The sequence below is a fragment of the Myotis myotis genome, unplaced genomic scaffold (assembly GCF_014108235.1).
Source record: "Myotis myotis isolate mMyoMyo1 unplaced genomic scaffold, mMyoMyo1.p scaffold_m19_p_2, whole genome shotgun sequence".
NCBI lineage: Eukaryota > Metazoa > Chordata > Mammalia > Chiroptera > Vespertilionidae > Myotis > Myotis myotis.
In genome coordinates, this window is record NW_023416324.1 from 32088518 (window position 1) to 32113849 (window position 25332).

Below are 25332 nucleotides of genomic sequence, written 5' to 3' on the forward strand. Positions count from 1 at the left end.
GATACATGCAAAAAATAAAAATAAAACTAGACCACCAACTTACATCATACACAAGAATAAACTTCAAATGGGTAAAAGACTTAAAAGTAGGATGTGAAACCATAAAAATCTTAGAAGAAACCATAGACAGCAAAATCTCAGACATCTCTGGTAATAATATTTTACCAATACATCTCTGTGGGAAAAGGAAACTAAGGAGGAAATAAATGGAACTACATCAAAATAAAAAGCTTCTGAACAGCAAAAGAAACCATCAACAAAATGACAAGAGAGCCCACTGCATGGGAGAACATATTTGCCAATGATACATCCAATAAGGGGCTAATTTCCAGAATATACAGGGAACCATACAACTAAACAAAAATCAAATTTAAAAAATGGGCAAAGGTCCTAAATAGACACTGCTCCAAAGCAGATATACAAATGGCCAAGAGACATATGAAAAAATGCTCAGTCACTAATTGTCCAAGAGATGCATATCAAAATGACAATAAAATATCAGCACCTCACACCTGTCAGAATGGCTACCATCAATGAAACCATCTATATTTAGAGAGGTCTCTACCTTCAGCTGTCCCAACAAAGGCAACAGAAATATGATGATGTCATCTTGGACAATATTGACATTTGGAAGTGGATTAGATTAGGTCACCAGGGTCTATCCCTAATGAATGAGATTAGGGATTAGTACCCTTATGAAAGAGATCCCAGGGAGCTCCCTTGCTATCCTCCACCTTGTGAGGACATAGCGAGAAGACAGTTATTTCTGAACCAGGAAGCAGGCTTTCAACAGACACCAAATGTGTTGGCATCTCAATCTTGGACTTCTCAGATCCCGGAACTGTGAGAAATAAAGGTTTCATATTAAAGGCTCCCAGTCTATGATTGTTTGTTGTAGCAGCCCAATCATACTAAGATAGTAGGTTATTGAGATAAGCAATTATCCCCGGGTTGCCAAAGTTTAAGCATTAAGTTTATGTCAAGTTTCCAGCCCCTTCATTTTATAGTCATTAAGAATTTTTCTTACTTTCTTGTGAGAACATTCAAGTGGTTAAAACTATATATAATATACTGTATCCTACAATTTAAGTATATAGTTGTAAAATATTTTAAATTTACATTTCTATATTTAAATAAATTAATAACCTTACTTTTTTATACTTCCTAAATTTCCAAAAACTTAAAACATGAAATGTCATGTGGCCTGGCACTAATTATATGTGCAACCACTTCACAAGCTCTCCTTTTATTTTTTTTAATATATTTTTATTGATTTCAGAGAGAATGTGAGAGGGAGAAAGAGAGAGAATCATCAGTGATGAGAGAGAATCATTGATTGGCTGCCTCCTGCACACCCCCTACTGGGGATCGAGCCTGCAACCCAAGCATGCAACCTTGACCAGAATCGAACCCAGAACCCTTCAGTCCACAGACTGACACTCTATCCACCAAGCCAAACTGGCTAGGGCCACAAAGCTCTCCTTTTATATCCCAACCTATAATCACTCTCCACTCCTTTTATTTTCCTAAGTTTTTAATGCAGACACTTCTCAGATATAGATTACTAGATTTTAAACTGCTTTATATATTAGCTATAATAATTTAGAATGTGAGAGTGTTTTCCTAGCTAAATTGTCAGAGGCAAGCAGGGAGGAAGCTAAAGGTGAAACAAGAAGATAAAAGTTTGGGTAATAAATCCTCATAGTAATTTGCATATAAAGTATGGTATTAAGTATATTGTTGCTATGGTCATATAAATAAGATTAATTGACAGTACCTCTCACATATTTCTGCCTTGCCTCATTCCATCCTCTGTCTTCCAAGATTATTAAAATTGTTAGGCTGCTTTTAAACATAAATACCACAATAGATATTATGAGTATTGTTATAATACCTAAAGCCAGTTATTTAAATGACTTCAAGAGCATTGTCACAAAAGGAGACTGTCTTTCTTACCAAGCACCTTCAGTTCCTGCACAGCTTCTTTACTAAAGTTACCATCTTTAAACAAACAGCGGTACTTTCCACCATCAGATACACTGACATTTTGGATCCTGAGAGTTATGTTGCCCTTTCCAATGTCTTCCTTCAAGATTTCTGTTCGTTTGATGTTATCCAAGCTGGTTTCTCTGTAGGGGTCATTGCCCCTTTTGTACAGTTGAAGAGGTTTGGTGAAGGATTTATGGTACCAATATATCTCCATGTGCTCTGCATTTTGTGCTGGGGAGATGTAGCAATGCAGCTTTACTTCTTCACCCAGTAGGGCCACCATAGGTCCAACAGGACTATCCACAGTAAATAGTTCTGTAGAGAGAAAAAGACCAATGGTTCAGAGAGTATATACTATTCTTGCCCACAAACATAATTAGAATGTTATTTTATAACCCCCCTTATTTTTGCTTTCAAGGCTTTTACTTATGTATCTCAATCTGAGAAGACAAACCATACTTGATGCACCAAATAAAAACTGGGAGAAGAATGGCACCTTGTCAAAATATAATCAGCTTCACAGAAGAAATTTCAAATCTGTAGACAAATCCTGGATTATATCAAAAGAGGTATTATTGTGGCTGTTACAGACAGTATATAAAAGGAGGAAAAGAGAGGAAAGGGAGGAGAGAAAAGATATGTAGAAATATAATGACATAGTGGCTAAAAATTTTACTATGATTTTATTTTGATAAATATATATATAACTTTTATTATATAAAATTTGACATCTTATTTTAACCATTTATAGTGTATAATAGAGTGGCATTATTATATTTACAATGTTGTACAATTATCACTATGATATACAGGAGTATTTCCAATTTTTTAAAATAACTTTAAACAGAAATTATGTGTCCATTAAAGCAACAAATCTCCACTTCCCATACCCAGCCCCTAGTAACTTCTAACCTAGTTTATTTTTCTCAATGAATTTGCCACTTCTAGACATTCTGTATAAGTGGGGGTCAGACAATATTTATCCATTTGTGTCTGGTTTATTTCACTTAGCATTTATGTTTTCAAGGTTCATCCATATTGTAGCATGTTTAAATTCCTGTTTTCAATTCTATTAAGTATGTACCTAAGAGTGGTACCTTTAGGTCATATAACAATTATATACTTAATTTTTTGAGGAATTGCTAAATTGTTTGCCACAGCAGCTGTATGATTTTAGATTCCCACCAGCTATGTATGAGGGCTCAAATTGCTCCACAACCTAGCCAAAACTATTTTCCCCTATTTCTGTTGTTATTATTATTATAACCATCACAGTAGCTGATTTGTAGTTTCCTAATGATTAGTGATACTGAGCTTTCTTCATGTGGTTATTGGCTATTTGTATATCTTCTTTGGAAAAATGTCTATTCTAGTCCTGTGCACATTTTTAAATTGGGATGTTGGTCTTTTTGTTCTTGAGATGTAGGTTTTTGTTATACAGGGATGGACAAAAGTAGATTTACAATTGTGAGTATATGAAACACAGAGTTTATTTTTATATTATTATTTATTAAATATTGTATTATTTTTCATACAAACAACTATAAACCTATTTTTGCCCACCTCATGTATATTCTAGATATTAAATGCTTATCAGATATATGACAAAAACTAAGAGGGCTGGTGCACAAAATTCGTGCAAAACAGGGGAGGGTCCCTCAGCCCAACCTGAACCCTCTCACAATCCAGTACCCCTCAGGGGATGTTGGACCGCCAGTTTCAGGCCTAAACCGGCAGTCAGACATCCCTCTCGCAATCTGGGACCACTGGCTCCTAACTGCTCACTTGCCTGCCTGTCTGATCGTCCCTAACCACTCTGAATGCCTGCCTGATTGCTCCTAACCACTCGCCTGCCTGCCTGATTGCCCTTAATCCCTCTGCCTGCCTGCCTGATCACCCCTAAACATTCGCCTGCCTGTCTGGGATCCCTCATGGTCAATCTCTATTGATTTATTCCTTCCTCATATGGCCTAAAATGTCTTCATTCTTTGCATGCATTTTAATTTTTAAAACTGGAAAATTTGAGAATTATAATGTGGCAACTCTGGAAATTAGAGTTTCCCCTTTCCATAGGTCATTGCTGCTTTTTGTATTTTTAATTACTTTTTGGATTAATTTTATTAATTCTACATTCTTGTACTGTGTTTCCACTAATTTATTAGCTCCTCATGGTCAGCTAATGATCATACAGAGACTCCCTTAATGTCTACCCTCCCCTAAATTTCCCAGTATTTGCAAAGGGGTTCTGTGTGTGTGTGTGTGTGTTAGGACACACTTTCCACAATCAGTTAAACTTTGCGTTAGCCCTCACTTCATGTTTTGTAAAGCCTTGGAATCAGCTAGAGATGATAGATGAAGGCCTTCTTAGGTCTTTTGCAAGTATGTCCCTCACCCTTGGTATATACATGTTCTAGATTCCATTGATATGTCTGAGCTTTCCAAAGCACTTTAATTCCCAAAGCATTTTATTCTCAAACCTTCCCTCTAAATCAGCGGTTCTCAACCTGTGGGTCGTGACCCCTTTGGGGGTCGAATGATCCTTACACAGGGGTCGCCTAAGACCATGGGAAAACACATATATAATTACACATATTGTTTTTGTGATTAATCACTATGCTTTAATTATGTTCAATTTGTAACATTGAAAATACATCCTGCATATCAGATATTTACATTACAATTCATAACAGTAGCAAAATTACAGTTATGAAATAGCAACGAAAATAATTTATGGTTGGGGGTCACCACAACATGAGGAACTATATTAAAGGGTCACGGCATTAGGAAGGTTGAGAACCACTGATCTAAAGTTTCTTACTTATTCTTTTACTTTACTCAACTTTTACTTATTGCCGCAGGCAGCAGCCATTAAAGTATTTGCTTGTAATCAAACACTAACCTCTCCCCACAAGTAGTTGTTTTAGCATTTGGCACATGCCAATTTTGACAACTTTGAAAAGATGAAGGCTAGTCTTTTGAGCCAGTTTTCCAAAGAGGCATTGGACAGGTCAAAACTAAAAATTGTAAATTTTTACAAATAAGGTCCACTTTGCTCCTTCTGATCTGATATAGTAACATGAGCTATTATTCTCAAGGCAACTGCTGAACTGGAAGTCAGGAGATAGGACAAGTTTAAGCTAAAAACAAAAATGTTTGTAGAGCTAGAGAGAAACATCAATGTGAGAGAGAAACATTGATTGGTTACCTCCAGCCCACTTCCCTACCTAGGCCAGGGATCAAACCTGCAACAGAGGTATGTGCTCTTGACTAGAAATTAAACCTACTCAAACCACTGAGAAAAACTGGCCAGGGCAGTTTTTTAACATTGAAAGATCACTTTGTTTATCTACTTAACTGAAGTTTTATTTTCATGCAGTGTTTAATTCTGTATACATACTACTATTACATTTATAATTCTTGCATAAATTCAAACGTTGCAATTTTGTGCTATTTTGCTGTTATTAATCCTCACCCAAGGATATTGTTCCATTGATTTTTAGAGGGAGTGGAAAGGAGGGAAAAGACAAAGAGAGAGAAATTTTGATGTCAGAGAGACACATAATTTGGTTGTACGGGAAGCCACCCACTGCCGATACTATCATGACAGTACACCAAGGAACACAGAAGGCCTATGGAACTTGGGTGTTAGCAGGGCTGATGCTAAGCACCTCATCTGTTGAGATAGTGGTGGCTCAAGATTTCAAAAGTAGACTAGAAGAAGCAATGGACTGAATTAGTGAGTTATAAGATAAGGTAGAGAAACAAACCCAATCTGAACAGCAACTGGAGAAAAAAATTAAAAAGCAGGAGAGCCTAAGGCAGCTTTGGGACAACACAAAATGAAGTAACATGTGTATAATAGGGCTGCCAGAAGGACAAGAAGAGCAGCAAGGATTAGAAAATCTATTTGAAGAAATAATGACAGAAAATTTCCCTGATATGGGGAAGGAAAAAGTTACACAAGTACAGAGTCCCAACCAAGATGAATCCCAAAAGACCCACACCAAGATACGTCATAATAACGATGGCAAATGTTAACGACAACGAGAAAATCTTAAGGTTGCAAGAGAGAAACAGAGAGTTACCTACAAAGGATCCCCCAAATGATTTCTCAATAGAAACACATCAAGCTAGAAGGGAATGGAAGGAAGTATACAATGTGATGCAAAGCAAAGGACTGAATCCAAGAATACTCTATCCAGCAAGACTATCAATCAAAATTCAAGGGGAAATCAGGAGCTTTGCAGACAAAAAAAAAAAAAAAAAAAAAAAAAAAAAGGAGTTTATCACTACCAAGCCAGCAATGCAAGAAATGCTAAAGGGAATGCTGTAAAAAGAAGAAATAGATAGGGAGGAAGGAGCACAGGCATAAAGTATAGAAATGGCTACAAATAAGCACCTATCAATAATAACATTAAATGTAAATGGATTAAATGCCCCAATCAAGACATTGAGTGACTGAATGGATAATAAAATATGACCCATATATATGCTGTGTACAGGACACCCACCTCAGAACAAGGAACTCACACAGACTGAAAGTGAAGGGATGGAAAAATATCTATCAAGCAAATGAAAATGAAAAAAAGCTGGGTAGCAATACTTATATCTGACAAAATAGACCTCAAAGTGAAGACCATAACAAGAGACAAGAAAGGCCATTTCATAATTCTAAAGGGATCGATACAACAAGAGGATATAACTCTGGTAAATACTTATGCACCCAATGAAGGAGCACCCAAATACATAAAAAAAACTTCTGGAAGATATCAGGGGAGAGATTGACAGCAACAAAATCATAGTAGGAGACTTTAATACCCCATTAACATCACTGGATAAATGCTCTAGACAAAAAAATTAGCAAAGAAAAATTAATCCTAAATGACTCACTAGATCAGATGGACTTAACATCTTTAGAACATTCCACCCCCAAATTACAGAATATACATTCTTCTCAAGTGTACATGTGACATTTTCAAAGATAGACCACATATTGGGACACAGGCAAAGTCTCTCCAAATTCAAGAGGCTATAAATCATATCAAGCATCTTCTCAGATCACAATGGCATAAAATTAGAAATCAACTACAGTAAAAGAAATCACAAAAATTCAAACACTTGGAGGCTGAATAGCATACTATTAAACAATGAGTGCGTTACCAAAGAGGTTGAAGAAGAAATAAATAACATACTGGAAACAAGCAACAATGAAAACACAATAATCCAAAATCTTTTGGACACAGTGAAAGCAATCTTGAGAGGGAAGTTCATAGCATTACAGGCATACTAAAGCAAAACAAACAAAAAAACAAACAAACAAAAAAAACACCAAGAAAAACTAGTAATAAACCATCTAACTCTGCAACTTGAAGAATTAGAAAAGAGAACCACAAGAAAAGCCCAGTGTGAGCAGAAGGAAGGAAATAATAAAGATCAGTGGAAATAAATGACATAGAGACAAAACACACACACATGCGTGCACACGCACACACACACACACACACACACACACACACACACACACAAAAGATCAATGAAACCAAGAGCTGGTTCTTTGAAAGGATAAACAAGATTGATGAACCTCTAGCCAGGCTCACCAAAGAGAGAGGACCCAAATAAACAAAATCAGAAACAAAAGAGGTGAAATAACAACAGACCCCACAGAAATATGCATATGCCGATCAATTGGTTGCTTTATTAAAACAGGCCACAGAATCTCATCAGCTTTACATCAGCCTGCCAAAATGTTGTCTAAACAATTCCAATCACTCAACAACAGGCAAAACATATTATCAAGGAATATCCCACTTGCATGTTACATCTGTCTCAAGGGCCTAATACAGGAATTGACCCTCAAGGATTAATGGGGGACCATATCTGGCAAATGGATGTAACACATTATACTCCTTTTGGATGCCTTGGGGCATTGCATGTCTCTGTAAATACCTTTTCAAAGGGACTGTGGGCCACTGAATCTACAGGAGAAATGGAGAAACGGGTCATTAATCATTGCCTAACTGCTTTTTCCATCATGGGAATTCCAAAAATTATTAAAATTAATAATGGACCTGCATACACAAACTGTCATATCCAGCAATTTAAAAAAAACAAAAAACAGAAAATTCAGTACATTACTGAAATACCATACAATTCCCAAGGACAGGCAATTATAGAATTCCAACATAAATGGCTCAAATCCCAACTTGAAAAACCAAAAGGAGGAATAGTGATGCTGGAGAAATCTCCTGTAGGTAAACTACACCAAGCCTTAATTATCTTAAATTTTTTTACTTGTAACGCTGTTGGCAAGACACCTATGAAATTACACTGGTGTCAGAATAAACCAAAGGAAAATGGTTTGGTTTAATGGAAAGATCCTGAGTCTACTTTATGGAAGGGTCCAGACCCTTAGTTAAACTTTGGTCGAGGATATGCTTGTGTATTTCCAGAAAACTCCTCCATGCCCATGTGGATTCCTGCAAGGAACATTAAACTTCAACATGGATCTGAGAGAGGAACTGACCAGAATAATGAGGACCTTGCACCTAGAGCCTCACCCTGTACCTGTGGCTGCAGACAATTGACTACTCCAGCCACAGATAGCAGTAGCCCCAAATAAGATGCTGAAGATGAGGAATGGGAGGAGAACAAGACAGACAAGAAACAATCCAGAGATGACCTGGGGAATGGTAAAGAAGCCTTGCCATGCTAGCAGTCCTCAGTTGTGGGACAGTGCAGGTTACCCTGGACAAAGCCAGAGAAGGTTGGACCTGATTGTCATTGCCCACAATTTGTCCACCATCTAGAACTCAAATATCATTGCTGTCATGTCACAGGGAACAGTGATTGAGAAGGGGACCCATAAAGAACTAATAGCCCAGAAAGGAGCCTACTACAAACTAGTTCCTTAGATGCCTGGCAGCAATTTAAAAAGGACATGAAAGAACTCAATCCTTTTCATTGAATCTCCCTACATCTGCCTCTTAGCATAACCACTATTATCTGTCTCAGTCTTATTCTTATATGTTTATTTCTACTCTGCAGATGCAGAATGAAAAGTCTTAAAAGGACTCAAGCCCTACAGTCAGCATACACTTTTCAAGATTTTTTAAGAAAACAAAAAGCGGGAGATGGGGAAGCCACCCTCTGCTGATACTATCATGAGAGTGCACCAAGAAACGCGGAAGGCCAATGGAACTTAGGTGTTAGCAGGACTGACGCTAAGCACCTCATATATTGAGATAGTGGTGGCTTAAGGTAATTCCTTAACCTGATAATCCTTTTACTGTTTACCAAACTTTACCTTTTTATATGCCTGAATGCATTGCTAGAGGGCAAGATGTGTATCTAAAACTGAATAAAAAGCAGACAGGACCAGTTTTGGAAGTGCCTCTTCAAGAAAGAGGTCTCCACCTGGCCCCCCATGCCTTCTAAATTCATATTTCTTGCGAGTTTGATCTCTCTAAAAATTAATTTTTTAAAAAAGAAACAGGATTGTTTAGTCAACTAGATGTGTCGGGGTAGGAAAATAGTCTGAAAATGAGAAAAATTTTATTATGATACCTAAATTTGTCATTTAAGTGATTATAATGATAAAGATATTCATAATCAAAACTGGAAAAATAGGAGCAACAGGATTTATGAACATTGGAAGGAGAAGGTGTTTTAATTTTGTATATTGATCTCAACGTGTCTAAGGTGAAGATGTCTAGTAGACAATTGTATAGGGATCTGATTTTAGACCATTACAGACGAAATGATAAAGTCATCAGCTTATGAAAATATGGTAAAGCAGAAAAGTAAATAATATAGCATAGGAAAATAAAAGTGTAGAGTAGTATTCTGTAATATTAATATTTTAGAGGTAAGAAAATGAAAAAGAACCATAAAAAGAAAAAATGGGTGCCAAAATTATCTAATAGATATACTATATAATAAAGAGGTAATATGAAAATTGACCATCACACTCTCACACAAGATGGCCACCCCTATGTGGTCACAAGATGGCCACCACATGTTGGTCGGCAGGGAAGGGCAGTTGTGGGAGATCAGGCCAGCAGGGGAGGGCAGTTAGGGGTGAACAGGCCGGCAGGGGAGGGCAGTGGCAGCGATCGATCAGGCTGGCAGGGGAGGGGTTAGGGGCAATCAGGCCGGCAGGCAGGCTAGCGGTTGGGAGCCAGCAGTCCTGGATTGTGAGAGGGATGTCCAACTGCCGGTTTAGGCCCGATCCCACAGGCAGTTGGACATCCCCCAAAGGGTCCCAGATTGGAAAGGATGCAAACTGGGCTGAGAGACACCTTCCCCCCATGACCAAATTTCATGCACTGGGCCTCTAGTAGAAGTATAAAAGCCATTACTGATTTTTGGCTTAAAATCCTTTCAAGCACTGAGATTGCATCTGACTCAATTTTCTCTGCATAACTAACTTAATATCATATTACCTCTAAGGTACAAATTGGAACTGGCAAAATATCTTTCTTTTGTGATTGGTTATACTAATCATAATTCTTAAATCCAGCTCATTAAATTTTTATATAATATACTAGAGGCCTGGTGCACAAATTTGTGCATGGGTGGGGTCCAAATGGGGGGCAGGGAGGCCAATCAGGGGCCAGACCAGTCAGGGGGATGGAGGGGCTGCAGGAGGTTTGGGGGGGTGATCAGGGCCCCCATCAGGCCAGTTGGCCACCTCAGTGCGCATCATAGTGACCAGTCATTCAGGTTGTTCCAGTTGTTTGTGCCCTCTCGCAATCTGGGACCCCTTGGCGGATGACCACCTGCTGGCTTAAGCCCTCTCCCCAGGGGATTTGGCCTAAGCTGGCAGTCAGACATCCCTCTGGCAGCCCAGGAGCCCTCAGGGGATATCCACTTGACAGCAGGGAGCAGGCCTAAGCTGCAATCGGACATCCTTAGCACTGCTGAGGAGGCGGGAGAAACTCCCACCACTACCTCTGTACTGGCAGCCATGAGCCTGGCTTGTGGCTGAGCAGAGCTCCCCCTGTGGGAGCACACTGACCACCAGGAGCCAGCTCCTGCATTGAGCATCTACCCCTTGGTGATCAGTGTGTCATAGTGACCAGTCATTCCCAGTCGTTCTGCTGTTAGGGTCAATTTGCATATTACCTTTTATTCTATAGGATAGAGGCCTGGTGCATGGGTGGGGACCAGCTGGTTTGCCCTGAAGGGTGTCCTGGATGAGGGTGGGGGTCCCGCTGGGGTGCCTGGCCAGTCTTGGTGAGGGTTGATGGCTGTTTGCAGGCCAGATAAGCCCCTCAGTGGGGATCCTCACCCCATGAGGGTGTGGCCAGCCTGGGTGAGGGGCTGATGCCTGTTTGCAGGCTGGCCACAGCCCCTCCAGGGTGGGGGTCCCCGCTGGGGTGCCTGGCCAGCCTGGGTGACTGGCTGATGGCTGTTTGCAGGCTGGCCACAGCCCCTTCAGGGTGGAGGTCCCCCCTGGGTTGCCAAGCCAGCCTGGGTGAGGGCCTGATGGCTATTTGCAGGCTGGCCACAGCCCCTTTAGGGTGGGGGGTCCTGCTGGGGTGCCTGGCCAGCCTGGGTGAGTGGCTGATGGCTGTTTGCAGGCTGGCCAAGCCCCCCAGCCACCCAAGCTCCCAGTGGAGGCTGGTTGGAAGCAGGTATCTGGGATTTATTTATCTTCTATAATTGAAACTTTGTTGCCTTGAGTGGAGGCCACAGCCAGCCAGGGCAGGCGGGAAGCTTGGCTTTCTCCATTGCCGGGGTAACCAAGCCTCCTGCTTGCTCCAGCTCCATGGCTTCCAGCTGCCATCTTGGTTGGGTTAATTTGCATATAGTCACTCTGATTCGCTGGTGGGTGTGGCTTGGGGGTAGCAGAGGTGCAGTCAATTTGCATGTTTCTCTTTTATTTGATTAGATAGACAGATAATCAAATCTAAAATCATGATAGAAATTTTTTTAATGTAATATTGTAGTTGAATGCCATGCTGTAGGGTTTATTTCTCTGTCTCTATCTAAAACATTAACTATCTTTTTTTCCATATATATATATATATATATATATATATATATATATTATTTTTAATATATTTTTATTGATTTCAGAGATGAAGGGAGAGGGAGAGAGAGAGATAGAAACATAAGTGATGAGAGAAAATTATTGACCAGCTGCCTCCTGCATGCCCTCACTGGGGATTGAGCCCAAAACCCGAGCATGTGCCCTGACCAGGAATCAAACTGAAACCGCCTGATTCATGGGTCAATGCTCAATCACTGAGACACACCAGTATTTAAGAGAAAAGGTCTAATTCAATCTCTACATTCTCTAGAAATTCTTCTCTGACATAATAAGTTCAAGCAAAACTTTTCCTTCTTTGACACTTTGGGTTAAGTTAAAGTAGTGCACTATATTAAATGTATATATGTAGACATGTATACATTTCCCTGTATTGAATTTTCACTGTATTAAATGAGGGCATTATGTCTAAATGTACTTCTTTTTCTTATACTTTATATTAAGTTCTGTATAAATAAGTACTCAGGGAAGACCTGTTGGCTTGAAAAACTTCACTTACAGATAATAAGCTTGTTCTCACAGCTTTTTTCTACAGGAAAAAAAAAAAAAAAAAAAAAAAAAAAAAAAAAGAATGGAATTTGGTGAGTGGCAGAAGGAATGTTTGTCTCCTGAACCTTTTAGCACCCTTGCTAAGAAGCACCATTAACTAAGGCTAACAATAGTTCTTACCTGAAATTGCTGTTTGTATCACCAGGAAAAATATTATAGAAAAGCATCCAAAGAAAGTGTGGGCAGTAAACTCCATTTTACCTGGAAAAGGAAAAGAAGGAAAATTAATATTTGATTAGTAGAGAGGCTATATTGTATACATTCAGTAATTTATTGATTCATGCTGTCAAGAAATATTTAATAAGCACATATTTACGAGACACTATTTATTAAGAAAATAGAAATAATCAAATTATCTGTTCTAGAGAAGAAAATATATTTTAATATACACTTAGATTATTATATATGAAAATAGTCATGTATATAGTACATAAATAAAGATTAAACTCTATTTGAAAGGTACTTTTTGAGATCAAAAACTATCTTCATAGATTTTATTTTTGTATATTACATTCTGTAAGGAAGTTCTGATCCTCTTTCTTATCCAAATAGATGGCAAATCATCATTTGAAACCTAACTTCATCCCAATACCTATTTTAAAGTAAGTATAATTGTTACTTTTTTTTCTCAGTATAACATGGTAAATAAAAGTTCAGTTTTGATTGTTTAATTTCCACAATTACTTAATTTCTAAACTAGTCAAGTTGTTTAACTTCTCTCTATGTTAATTTCTTCAACAGTAAAGTGAATATAATAAACAAAAATTGCTACAAAGTCTTAAAGTGCTGAACACTGCTGTATGGTATATATGAAATGTTAAGAGAGTAGATTCTCACAAAGGAAAAAAAAACACTTCTTGTACTTATATGAGATAATAGATGTTAACTTATTGTAGTAATCATTTTATAACATATATAAGTGAAATTATTTTGCTGCATGCCTTAAACTTATACAGTACTGTCTGTTAATTATATCTCAGTAAAAGTTGGGAAAAGTGCTGAACACCATTTTATTTTTATAATCATTACTAGAGGCCCAGTGCACGAAATTCATGCATCGGGGTGGGGGGTTCTCCTCAGCCTGGCCTGCACCCTCTCCAATCCGGGTTCCCTCTCACAATCCGGGACTGCTGGCTCCTAACTGCTTGCCTGTCTACCAGCTTGATTGCCGCCTAACCGCTCCCCTGCCATCCTGATGGCCCCCAACTGCCCTCCCCTGCCAGCCTCATGGCCCCCAACTACCCTCCCCTGCTGGCCTGATTGCCCCTAACCACCTCTGCCTCAGCCCCACCACTGTGGCTTTGTCCAGAAGGAAGTCAGATGGTTGGCAGATGTCTGATCTCCCGGTCTAATTAGCATATTACCCTTTTATTAGTATAGATTATTGCCACTTTTGGTATTCTTATTATCTATTGTTAATAATATTTTTACCTTTACTAACTTAAAATCCCTTTAAGCACTGAGATTATATCTGACTCAATTTTCTATGCTTAGTGTTTAAAGAATATTTATAGGATTAAAATGACTTATTCAATTATTCATTCAGTGCATAATGTAGATCAGGACTTTCCTAGAAATAGAGATAAACAAAACCCTAAAACATAAAACATTCTTTAAAAGAGTATAGTTTTTGCTCCACCTTTAACTTAGCTGTTAACATTACAGGCTCGGCACCTATCCAACTTAATAATTTTTTCCCCTATAAAGAAGAATATAGAACTGCAAACTAAATCTCACCAAATTAAAACTGCTAATCAACTTGTTAAATGCAAAGGGAATGTGTTGCAATCCTGAATTCAATTATTTTTATTTCTTATTTTTACTAGCCCATCTTAAACAAAATAGTTTAATTATCTTTCAAAATTGTAATACATTAAGAGAAAAAGTAAAAGGAGAAATTAGGATAAATATAAAAATCAGAGAAATAAGTGGCAGCCATATATAAAGTAAGTTGACACCATTTCTAATGGCAAAGCATTTTCCAGAGAACAATGTACTATTGAAAATAATGAATTACTTTATTCATAGTATATTGGTTTTCAATTTCTACATAACAAATTAAGAAATTACTGGCTTAAAAAAGCATACATTTATTATCTTACAGTTCTGTAAGTCAGAAATCTAGCAAGCTTGGCTGGCTACTCTGCTTAGGGTCTCACAAAGCTGAAATCAAGATTTTGACCAGACCCAAAAAAGTCAATAATATTCAAACAGAAAAATCAAAGCAGTTTTGATACATAATAATCAAATTTATGAAAACCCTTCAAAAAATTTTAAACAAAAATACAGAAAATGACACATTACGAACTGGATAGAAACAATATTTTAAAAATTATATACTTCTCATAAAATGTGGAGAACAGAATTCATTGAAACAACATCTTTAAAAGGGTAACATTTAAAATAGAGAAATAAAATAATTGTCAGCCCAGAATTTAATATCTGATATCATATAAAATATTCTTCAACATAAAAGAAATAACTAAGAAAAGGAAGAACATGTCTTTCTTTTTGTGTGTGCTGAAAGCTTAATATCTTAGCTAATTTCAAGTCTACAATACAGTTTAATTAACTATATTCATTCATCTTAAAGCTGAAAATTTGTATCTGTTAACCAACAACATCTTCCTCTCACCCCCTTTTTTAACCTCAGAAAGCCATATACTCTGTTTCTATGAGTTCAACCTTTTTTTTTCCAGATTCCACACATAAGTGAGATTATACAGTATTTATGTATCTCTGCATGACATAATACTTAGCAAAATGTTCACTTAATTTCATGCATGTTATTACAAATGGCAAGATTTCTTTTCAGAAACCTATAAAGGCAACTTCATTAGGTCATCATCAGATTTTTCAGCAGAAACTAAGAGAGTGTGAAATCAAGTATTCAAGTTATTAAAATAAAGAAATCACCAGCCAAGAATACAACATCCAGAAAAGTTATCCTTTAGATATGAATAAGAAATAAAGGCTTTTCTAGGCATACAGGAGCTGAGGGAATTTACCATCATATGACTGACATTACAAGAGATACTGAAGAATGCTCTTCTACCTGAAATAGACAAAATAATCCAAAATATAAGTAAGATGAGTAACATACAGAAGCAGGAAATTGCAGACAGATGTATTAAACAGTTAAATATAACATAAAGGTTAATGGAAGTACTAGCATTTTTTAAAAGAAAAGAAGAGAATAGCTACTACAATTCAGAAATGAACTCATTGCATAGAAAGGGACAATTTGAGACAACTAAAACATAAAAGTGAAAAGATTGAACTAGTGCAAGTGAATGAAGATAAGATGCAACCAGATGAAAAAGGACTACTGTACATATAAAACTTACTGCTGCATAAACCTAATTGTAACCACAAAAAATCTAGAACTGAGATACATAACATAAAAAAAGGAAACAGAGGAGAAAAATCATAGGATACCACAAAACTAAAATAACAGACAGAAGCACAAGGGAAAAGAAACTATGGAGACACAGAGCTACCAGAAACCAAAAGATAAAATAGCTATAGGAAACCCTCATTATCAATAATCATTATCCTAAATAAAATTAGGCTGAATTCACCAATTAAAAGGCATATAGTATGGGATGGATCAAAAAACAAAACCCAACTGTTTACTGCATTGGTGCACAAATTTCACATCTCCGCTGCAAGGACAAGCATAGATTCAAAGTGAAGTGACAGAAAATAATATTCCAAGCAAATGACATCCAGAGAAAAGTGGATGTCGCTGTACCAATAAAATAGATTTCAAGATAAAACAAAAAAGGTAACAAGAGACAAAGATGAACATTTGTAATGATAAAGGGGTACAAAGACATCAAGAGGACATAAGACATCCTATATAATAGAAGCCAAATATGCAAATTGTTTGACTGGGAGTTCCATCAGAAGTTTGACCACTCACTATGACGTGCGCTGACCACCAGAGGGCGGCGTGGAACATGGCAGGCATCAGCGATGCAGCCCTGGCAGTGGGCCGCAATGGAGGCACTGCTGGCCCTGATGCGCCTGACGAAAGTGGGACTACAGCAGGATGGTGGAGCAGGTGAGCGGGTGGCGCCAGGCTAAGGTGGGTGCGAGTGGGGCTGATCACCCCGCCAATAGCCCCACAAACTGCGCCTGGCGCCACTGCCTGCCTCCCAGGTGCTGAAGAAAATAGATGGGAGTTTCCAGCCCCAAACTATCACCCCAAAGATGGTGACCAGTGGTGGTGGTAGGGAGTGGAGCTGCTACCCCGCTCCCAGGCACTGAGGGAGATGGGCAGAGGGCCTGACCCTGATCAATCACCCTGCATATGGTGACCAGCGGCCGGTAGGCCTTGATTGCTCAATAGGGTCCAGGCCCCTGGCTGGGATGGGGAACTTGGGGTGGGTGGCGGCGACCAACCTGCCGTGGCACCCAGGGAGGAGGCTGCAACCTCTTGCCGGCTAGCTGGGGTTGGGGGTGATGGGGACGGAGGTGCGGTGAGAATGCGGGGTGCATCCCAGCCCGCAGCGTCCAGCTGTGCTCATAGCATCTCTGCATGGGGACTCAGACACTGTGACTCAGGCGGAGGGGGGCGTGTGGGGGCATGGGGACCCAGGTGCTGCCTAGGGCCCAGAGGTTAGCTTGGACCTGCCCTTCCACACTAGACGCTCGTGCTTTGATCACCAGCCAGGACTAGGGACTGCATCCACGCACAAATTTCATGCACCAGGCCTCTAGTTAATATATATGCACCCAACCTAAGAATACAAAAATGTATAAATCAATTACTAACAGAACTGAAGGGAGAAACTGACAAAAATACAGTTATAATAACAGACCTAAGTAACCCATTAACAGCAATGAATAGATCATCAAAACAGAAAATCAGTAAGGAAATATTGGCTTTATATGGCACATTAGATGAAATAGACATAATTAATAGCTCTGTGTCTCCATAGTCTCTTTTCCCTTGTGTTCTGTCTGTTATTTTGTTTTATGGTATTCTATGATTTTTCCCGGTTTCCTTTTTTTCCTCATGTGCCTTCATTCTAAACTTTGTCATGATTATCATTTATGCAGGTTTATGCAGCAATAAGTTTCATATATGCAGTAGTCTATTTTCATCCCAGAACACATAATGTTCATTCTTTGCTAATGCACACAGAACATTCTCAAGAATAAATTATATGTTGGGACGTAAAATTAGTCTAAACAATTTTAAGATTGAAATCATCCCAAGCATATTCTCCAACCACAAAACTTTGAAATTAGACATCAACTGCAAAAAGAAAGAGGGGAAAAACATAAACATATGGATATTAAATATCATGTTACTAAATGATGAGTAAGTTAAAAGAAGAAAGAAGAGGTCAAAAGATACATAGAGACAACTGAGAATGACAAGATGGCATATCAAAATTTGGGGGTTAGAGCAAAAGTGGTAATAAGAGGAAAGTCTGGATGGTTTGCTAAGTGGTTATATCATCAGCCCATAGGCCAAAGGGTCATGGGTTTGATTCCTGGCCCCGGCTGGGAAGCATTCGGAAGGCAACCAATCGATGTGTCTCTCTCACATCAATGTTTCTCTCTCTCTCTCTCTGCCTGCTCCTTTCTCTCTTGCACTCTGCCTGAAAATCAATGCAAAAAAAATATCCTCAGGTGCAGATTAAAAATAGAGGGAAGTTTATATCATTACAGGCCTGCCTCACAAAACAATAAACAACTTAACATTGCAGCTTAAAGAAGTAGAAAAAAATACAAACAAAGCCCAATGTTAGTACTGTAGAAGGAAAGAAGTAATAAAAATTATTGCAGAATTAAACAAAATAGAGAACAAAAAGATAACAGAAAATATTAGTGCAACAAAGACCTGTCTCTTTGAAAAGATCAATAAAATTGGCAAACCACTGAATAGACTCACTAAAGAAAAACAAGGAAAATAATCAAATTCAGAAATGAAAGCGAAGTTACAATGAAAACCAAGAAATACAAAGGACTATACAAGAATACTATGAAAGGTTATATAATGCCACCAAATTCAATAACTGAGAAGAAATGTACAAATTCTTAGTAATATTATATAAATTACTGAATTATGAGAAGTTAGAAAATCTAAATAGAACAATCAACAGTTAAGAAAATTGAAACAGTCATCAAAAAGTAAAAGAACAGGGAGAGGAACCAAGATGGTGGCATAGGTAAATGCCTGCACTTGCCACCTCCCACAATCACATAAAAATTACAACTAAAATACAGAACAACTATCATCCAGAACCACAGGAAAGCTGGCTGAGTGGAAATACTACAACTAAAGAGGTAAAGAAGAAAGCACATTGAAACTGGTAGGAGATGCAGAGGCACGAAACAGGCTGGTCCAGCACCCGGGTGTGCTGCTTTTTTTATTGGGAAGGAGATCACCTCTGTGGAGGCTGCCCGGAGGAGCAAAGAGTCCCAGCCCCACACCAGACCCCCATCCCAGGGTTCCAGAGCTGGGAAAAGAAGTCCTTGCGGGGCCATAAGAACTATGGACTGTAAAAACCAGTGCGGATTGGGACTGAGTGACACACAGGCTGCTGGAGACCCAGATGCTCCTTTTAAAAGGCTGGCGCCAAGAACTGAATTTACAAGCTCTTGCTTGCTCTGAGCTCCAGTGCTGGGCAAAGCTCTGGGGGACCCAGACACATACAGGGAGAAACTGGATTGTCTGTCATCGGAACAGGAACGTGGGGGCCTTTTTTCCAGACAGAGGTGCTTGCAGTAGTCATTATTCCCATGCTGGGACCTCCCTGGTGTCTACCTATGAACCAGGTCACTGTTTGATTCCCAGTCAGGGCACATGCCCCCTTTGCAGGTTCAATCCCCAGAAGGGGAGTGCAGGAGGCAGCCAATCAATGATTCTCTCTCATCATTAATGTCTCTCTCTCTCTTTCTTTCTCTCTCTCTCCCTCCCTCCCTCTTCCTTTCTCTGAAATCTATAAAAAACATATTTTTAAAAAAAATTGTGAGCTGATGTCTTCATAAAACTTGCTAGACTATTACAGAATTCTGGCATGTTCTAGACACTTCACAATTGTCTAATTCCTAGTTTCTCCTGTAAAATAAAAGTAACTGATGGTTACAAGAATTTTGTTAAGTCAGTTGAGAGAGATTTCCTCAGTTTTGATATCTGATCAATTTCAATTTATCATCTCTCCACCCCTGATTTCCTATCACCCTGCCTTCAATGAGAATCCTGTTAGGTTGGTTTAGCAGAAATTTTCTCTACCCTTGATATCTCCTCTTAGAAATTTTCCATTTACTAAGTTCCTCAGCCACCTTCTTGGCTATAAATCCTCATTTATTCTTGTCACATTCAGAGTTGAATTTAATTGCTCTCCCCTGTTGCAATAGTTTTGACATCTTTACAGTAGTCCCGAATAAAGTCTTTCTTGCCGTTTTAACGTGTCAGAATTTTTTTCTTTAATAGTACAGATTTCTAGGCTGGCATTTCTTTCCTTTTAGCATTTGAAAAGTGTATTTTTTTTCTTGTGACTAACATGGTTTATGATTCATAATGTGCTGTCATTCAAGTCTGTGTTTCCCTGTTGGTAATATGTTATTTCTCTCTATCTGCTTTCTAGTTTTTTTCCTTGTATTTAGTCTTTAGAAGTTTGACTCTGATGTGTATTAATATATATTTATTTCAGATTATCATGTTTTGGTTTTATTCAGCTTCTAGAATCCATAGGTTTAAGGTTTTTGTCAAACTTTGAGGACTTTCAGGCATTATCCCTTTGAATATATTTTCAGTTCCACTCTCTTCTTCTTCTCCTTTAGGTACCCTGATGATGTTGAATTTTTTGTTGTTATTTCACAGGTCCCTGTAGCTTTGTTTAGCTTTTTAGTCTATAGTATTTTATCTCTGGGATTTAGATTGAGTAGTTACTATTATTCTGTATTGCAGTCCACTGATTTTTCTTCTGTCAATTCTGTTCTTTCATTGAGCATAATCAGTGGATTTTTACTTCAGTTATTGGATTTTTTTATTATAAAAGTTCAAGTCATTTAAAAAAATATTGCTTTTGTCTTCTACTTTTTGCTGGAACTTTTTTTATTTGTTTCATGCACACCAATATGTGCTTATAGAAGCATTTTTTAAAACTTAAAAACAACTTTGAAATTCTTATCAGATAATTTCAACATCTGTGCCACCTAGTGTTGGCATCAGTTATCTGTCTTTTCTTAAATGTGAGAATGGATTTATTTTTAATATTATTTATATATTTTATTCCAAAAAGTATATTTCTCCTATTAATATTCTGATCTTATTTCTTTAAAAAAAGATAATGTGGGCAATATTTACTAGAAGCATTTGACTCTACCTATAACCTAACTTCTATTAAATTTAATTAAAGCCCTGGCCAGTGTGGCTCACTTAGTTAAGCATTGTCTCATGCAATGAAAGATCACTGGTTCTATTCCTGGTGTCAGGGCACATGCCCAGGTTGTGGGTTTGGTCCATGGTTGAGGTGCATGTGGGAATGTGGGATTTTTTTTTTCTCTCTCTCTCTCCCTGTCCATTTTTTTCTCTCTCTCTCTCTCTCTCTCTCTCTCTCTCTCTCTCTCTTTCTCTCAGAAAATAAAAAAAGTCTTTAAAAATCTTTATTGAGATAATTATAGTTTCACATGAAGATATTAAAAATAAATATTACAGATATAACCTATGTATCCTTTACTTAGTTTCCTTTGACAATAATATTTTATAAAACTACTATAGGCCTGGTGCATGAAATTTGTGCAGGGGGAGGGGAGGTCCCTCAGTAGGGCCTGCAAGGACGCCAGCATTCCACACCCGGCCTGGCCAGAGGCCAGGCTCACCAATTTCAAACCGATTCATTTGCCAACTCAAAAACCTTGGCTATAATCTCAATTGCTATCTGATTTTAATCCTCTTGAGTATTTACATATTTTCTTCTCTCATCCCTCCCAAAACTAATCCTAGAGTTTTGAGAATCTGGGAGAAAACAACCAAGAAATCTGAAATCTCAGTTCATTACCTCAACCAAAACCAACAGTGCCTTTTTATTTGTATTGGCCCAACCCAAATGATCAGGTCATGTGAATCATAAAGCACAAAATACAGGTGTCCTTACTGACTGTGAAAAGTCCAAAGTGTACTTAACTGTGCTCTTTCTTGATGGCAGTGTCATTTATTCTATGCTTAAACGTTTGCATTTCCTTAAGCCTCTCTCTTTGTCCTACAGGCACACATGGTTGCATCATACTCAGATTCGTCATCTAGGACTGGGGAGTGTGTGTTTTTCCTACTGGTCCTCAGTGTTAGCTGTCAGATGCACTAATCATTGCTTCCTTGCTGCATCTACCGCAGTGGAACGCAAGCTCCTGGCAAGAACAGCGCCCAGGGAGCATTCAGGACAGATGCATGGTTTGCTTTAGCCAGGCGCTCAGCTGGAAAGTTTCCTCTAACCAGGAACGCCCGCTTTCAATCCCTGGAGCTGGCAGGGCGCAGGCTGACTGGGTCCCCGCTAGAAGGGGAAAGGATTTTACACTCACTCCGCTAGGCTGCCCAACCTGAGGGACAATCTCTCAGCCAAACTCCTCCAACCCTCATGGACAGGCTGTCCAAAGCTCTCGGGTGCTTAGAGAATGCCAAGGAGGTTCCCTCTCCGTGAAAGGGAGCCTGGGCTCGCCCGGCTGGAAATCTGGGCACTGGAGGTAGATGGGGAGCCAGGGGAGCGGGGGCGCAGGAGGGAGCTAAGCTCAGGAGGCAAAAGAAGCACAGAAAGGAATGGAGTGCAGAAGAGAGAGAGAGAGAGAGAGAGGTGGGGATGGGGCGGGGGAGGTTCTGACAATAGGGATTCCCCTCCCTCCCCTGCCCCAACAAGCAATCTGGACAGTGAAGCCTCTTTGTTCCAAATGGCTTAAAATTGTTTCATTCAGAAACACTACAGAGCTGAGAATTTCCAGGCATTATTCCTTTGGAAGACCAGGAAGAAAAATCTCATAAGTGCTGTGCTCAGAAAGTGCATTCCATCCCCTCATGCCTCCAGGAAATGAGGATCTGGCAATAAAAAATTCCCAGTGTTCTCCTTCCCCACAGGCCTTAGGTTCCCTTCCATGACACAGAGAAACTGGTGGAACTGGCAAGAGGGATCCCATCCAACAAGTGACCAGCTCTGGTATATATTGTCCTACCATGGGTTAGAGACTATCTTCCCACCTACGACCACTAGGTAGCACCAGCAAGAAGGATTCTGACACTGCAAGTCTGACTAAGGAATGGATCTTAGTATTCATAGGCCACAGGCTCCCTCCCCTCACTTAGAAGTAGTAGGCAGCAGCATAGGCAATATTTTTCTTTCTCCAGCAGAGATCAGCGGGAACCCCAGTAGCAAGTGATAAAGCAAGCACACCAAAATTAACATTTTCAAAGTTTTTGAAAAGTTTTTATCATTAGAGCCACATAAAAGTAAGCTAGAACCAGTTTACCTACTTGTGTGCAGAGTGATGAATTGCTAAAATACAAAACTTAAATGGTTCCAGGTCTCCTGACAAAATAGATAAAATTTCCAGGATACAACAATAAAATAATCCAACACACCAAGAACCATCACTACATGAATGAGAATAGCAAAGAAAGAGCAACACTGAGGTGAATCAGATGTTGATATTATCTGATAATAAATTTTTAGAAAAGAAGTGATGATTTGTAATTACTACTGGTTTGCTGAAGGATTCTTCTTTGTCAAGCACCACTCCTTTGAGAATTTTGAAATATACCGTATTTATCAGTAGCTGTAATCATAGGTAAATTCTCATAAGTGCCTTAGAAATAGGTCCAGCCTGATAATGTTTAATCCTTTATGTGGAAATGGCCTACCCACTACTCTCCAAGGCAATGATTTTTCTCCCCATCCTGCACTATGTTTCTGAGCAAACCTAAAATTTAAGGTGTAATCTGTAAGTGCTAAATGGGTGGCTCTGATGGAGGAATGTGAGAAAGGAAAAAAGGAAAGGGCCAGAAGTTGCTCTCTATTCTGAACTCCAGGATTGGTCCCTTTAGCAGCTGTATTAGTCCAAACCTTTTTCTCCTCCCCAACCAGTTTTCCAAGTCTCATTCCCTGCCCCCCCCACCCCACCCCCACTGAGTCCTATCCTAGATCTAGCAGTGAAATGTCCAAATATTAATTTGATTTCCTTGCATATGCAAAGTCCCACACTTACACTTATATCTTTCTACTTCACCCCTCTCTGCCACACCCCCACAAAATCTAAATTGAGAGATAGTGTAGAGGTTTGATGCTGAAACTCTGTATACCACACACACAAGAAAAAGGATTATTCTGAGTTTTAAAAAGTCAGACCAAAAACCTGGTTCATACTGTATAATTTCATTTATATACAATTCTGAAAAATGCAAATAATCTTCATGAAAGCATATCAGTGGTTGCCTTGAGGTGGAAGAAGAGGCAGGAGGGAGCAATTACAAATGTGCATGAGGACGGACACTCTATCCACTGAGGACTTTTGGGAGTGCTGGGTATGTTTATTATATTGACTACAGTGATAATTTCTCTCTCTCTCTCTCTCTCTCTCTCTCTCTCTCTCTCTCTCTCTCTCACACACACACACACACACTCACACACACACACACACACACACACACACACATATAAATTATTTACTTTAAATGTATGCTATTTATTTGGTGTACATTATACCTCAATAAATCTGTTTCTAAACAGGATTTCTTTTTAAAATATAATTTTGAGAAAACATTAATAATAAGTTTTTAATCACTGTAACATATTTCAGAAGAGGATTCTTGGTAACTGGGGACACCCACCATAGTGTCTATCAGGTTTGAAACATTGACATCACTGTACATTTTCTTTGAATACTTTCAAAGAAAGAGATTGAGGGAGTGGCACAATTTCAAGGACCCAGAGGAGACAGGATTAGTTTTTAATTATCAGCATTCCAAAAATAGGTTTTGAAATCTGATTCTCTCTTTTTCAGTACCTCACTGCCTGTTAGCTTTCTAAATCTCCATTTATAACTATTCTGTGATGAAAAGATTGACAAGTCATTACAGAATTTGAGCTAAAAGAACCCCCAAGGTCATGCTAAAGGAGGTGGTATATAACCTTGTCCCTAAACATCATTCACAGTCTCATCACTTACTTGGGCTTCAGGATTCAGAGGAAATTTCTTTCCAGGTCCTTCAGAAAGTTGGCTCAATGTCTCAAGGTGACTCGGCAGTGCTCCTCCACCAACAGTCGGTAACAGCTACACTCCAGTCTAGTGGGCACTCTTTACCACAGCTTCCACCTACTGCCTGCTGGCGGAACTTTTTTCGTGTCACCTGAAATCAATATCTTTTCATTGGGAAATCAGCAATGTATCTGTTTTATGCACTGTAAAATCTCAAATTTATTTGAAGCTGCACCTTGCATCACTGTGTTACATTTGCAAGAGACATGTTCCAAACATGACATGCCCTGCCCTGAGATAATATCTCAGCCAAAGCATCTTTCTTCATGTATTTTTTCATGGGTCTTTCTGTGACATTACAAGAAAGCTAGAAAGGACTGAAGGGGAATTGTTGCTCTTATTAATAGTTTTATGCCTGTCAAGTTACTCTTGTAAATACAATTTAGACTTTCCTCTTACTCACCCAGCCCTACTAAATACTATTTTTTTCTACTTCCCACACCAGTGCTGTTTTTTTTTTCCTGCATTCAATTTAGAGAAGA

At 38.8% G+C, this 25332-nt stretch overlaps 1 protein-coding gene and 1 pseudogene across 1 annotated transcript in view; one reads left to right on the plus strand and one right to left on the minus strand.

The window, feature by feature from the left end:
• The window catches only part of LOC118677085 (putative selection and upkeep of intraepithelial T-cells protein 1 homolog), a 65746-nt gene extending 40773 nt beyond the window's left edge, over positions 1–24973 (minus strand). Inside the window, exons 1-3 of the mRNA XM_036351854.1 lie at positions 24761–24973; positions 12710–12790; positions 1957–2304 (exon numbers count right to left, since the gene is read on the minus strand). Of these exons, the coding sequence (XP_036207747.1) occupies positions 1957–2304; positions 12710–12785 (424 nt within the window). The 5' untranslated portion in view covers positions 12786–12790; positions 24761–24973. The remainder of the gene's footprint in view (positions 1–1956; positions 2305–12709; positions 12791–24760) is intronic.
• LOC118677086 lies at positions 8421–8900 on the plus strand (annotated as a pseudogene).
• Positions 24974–25332: the final 359 nt, after the last annotated feature.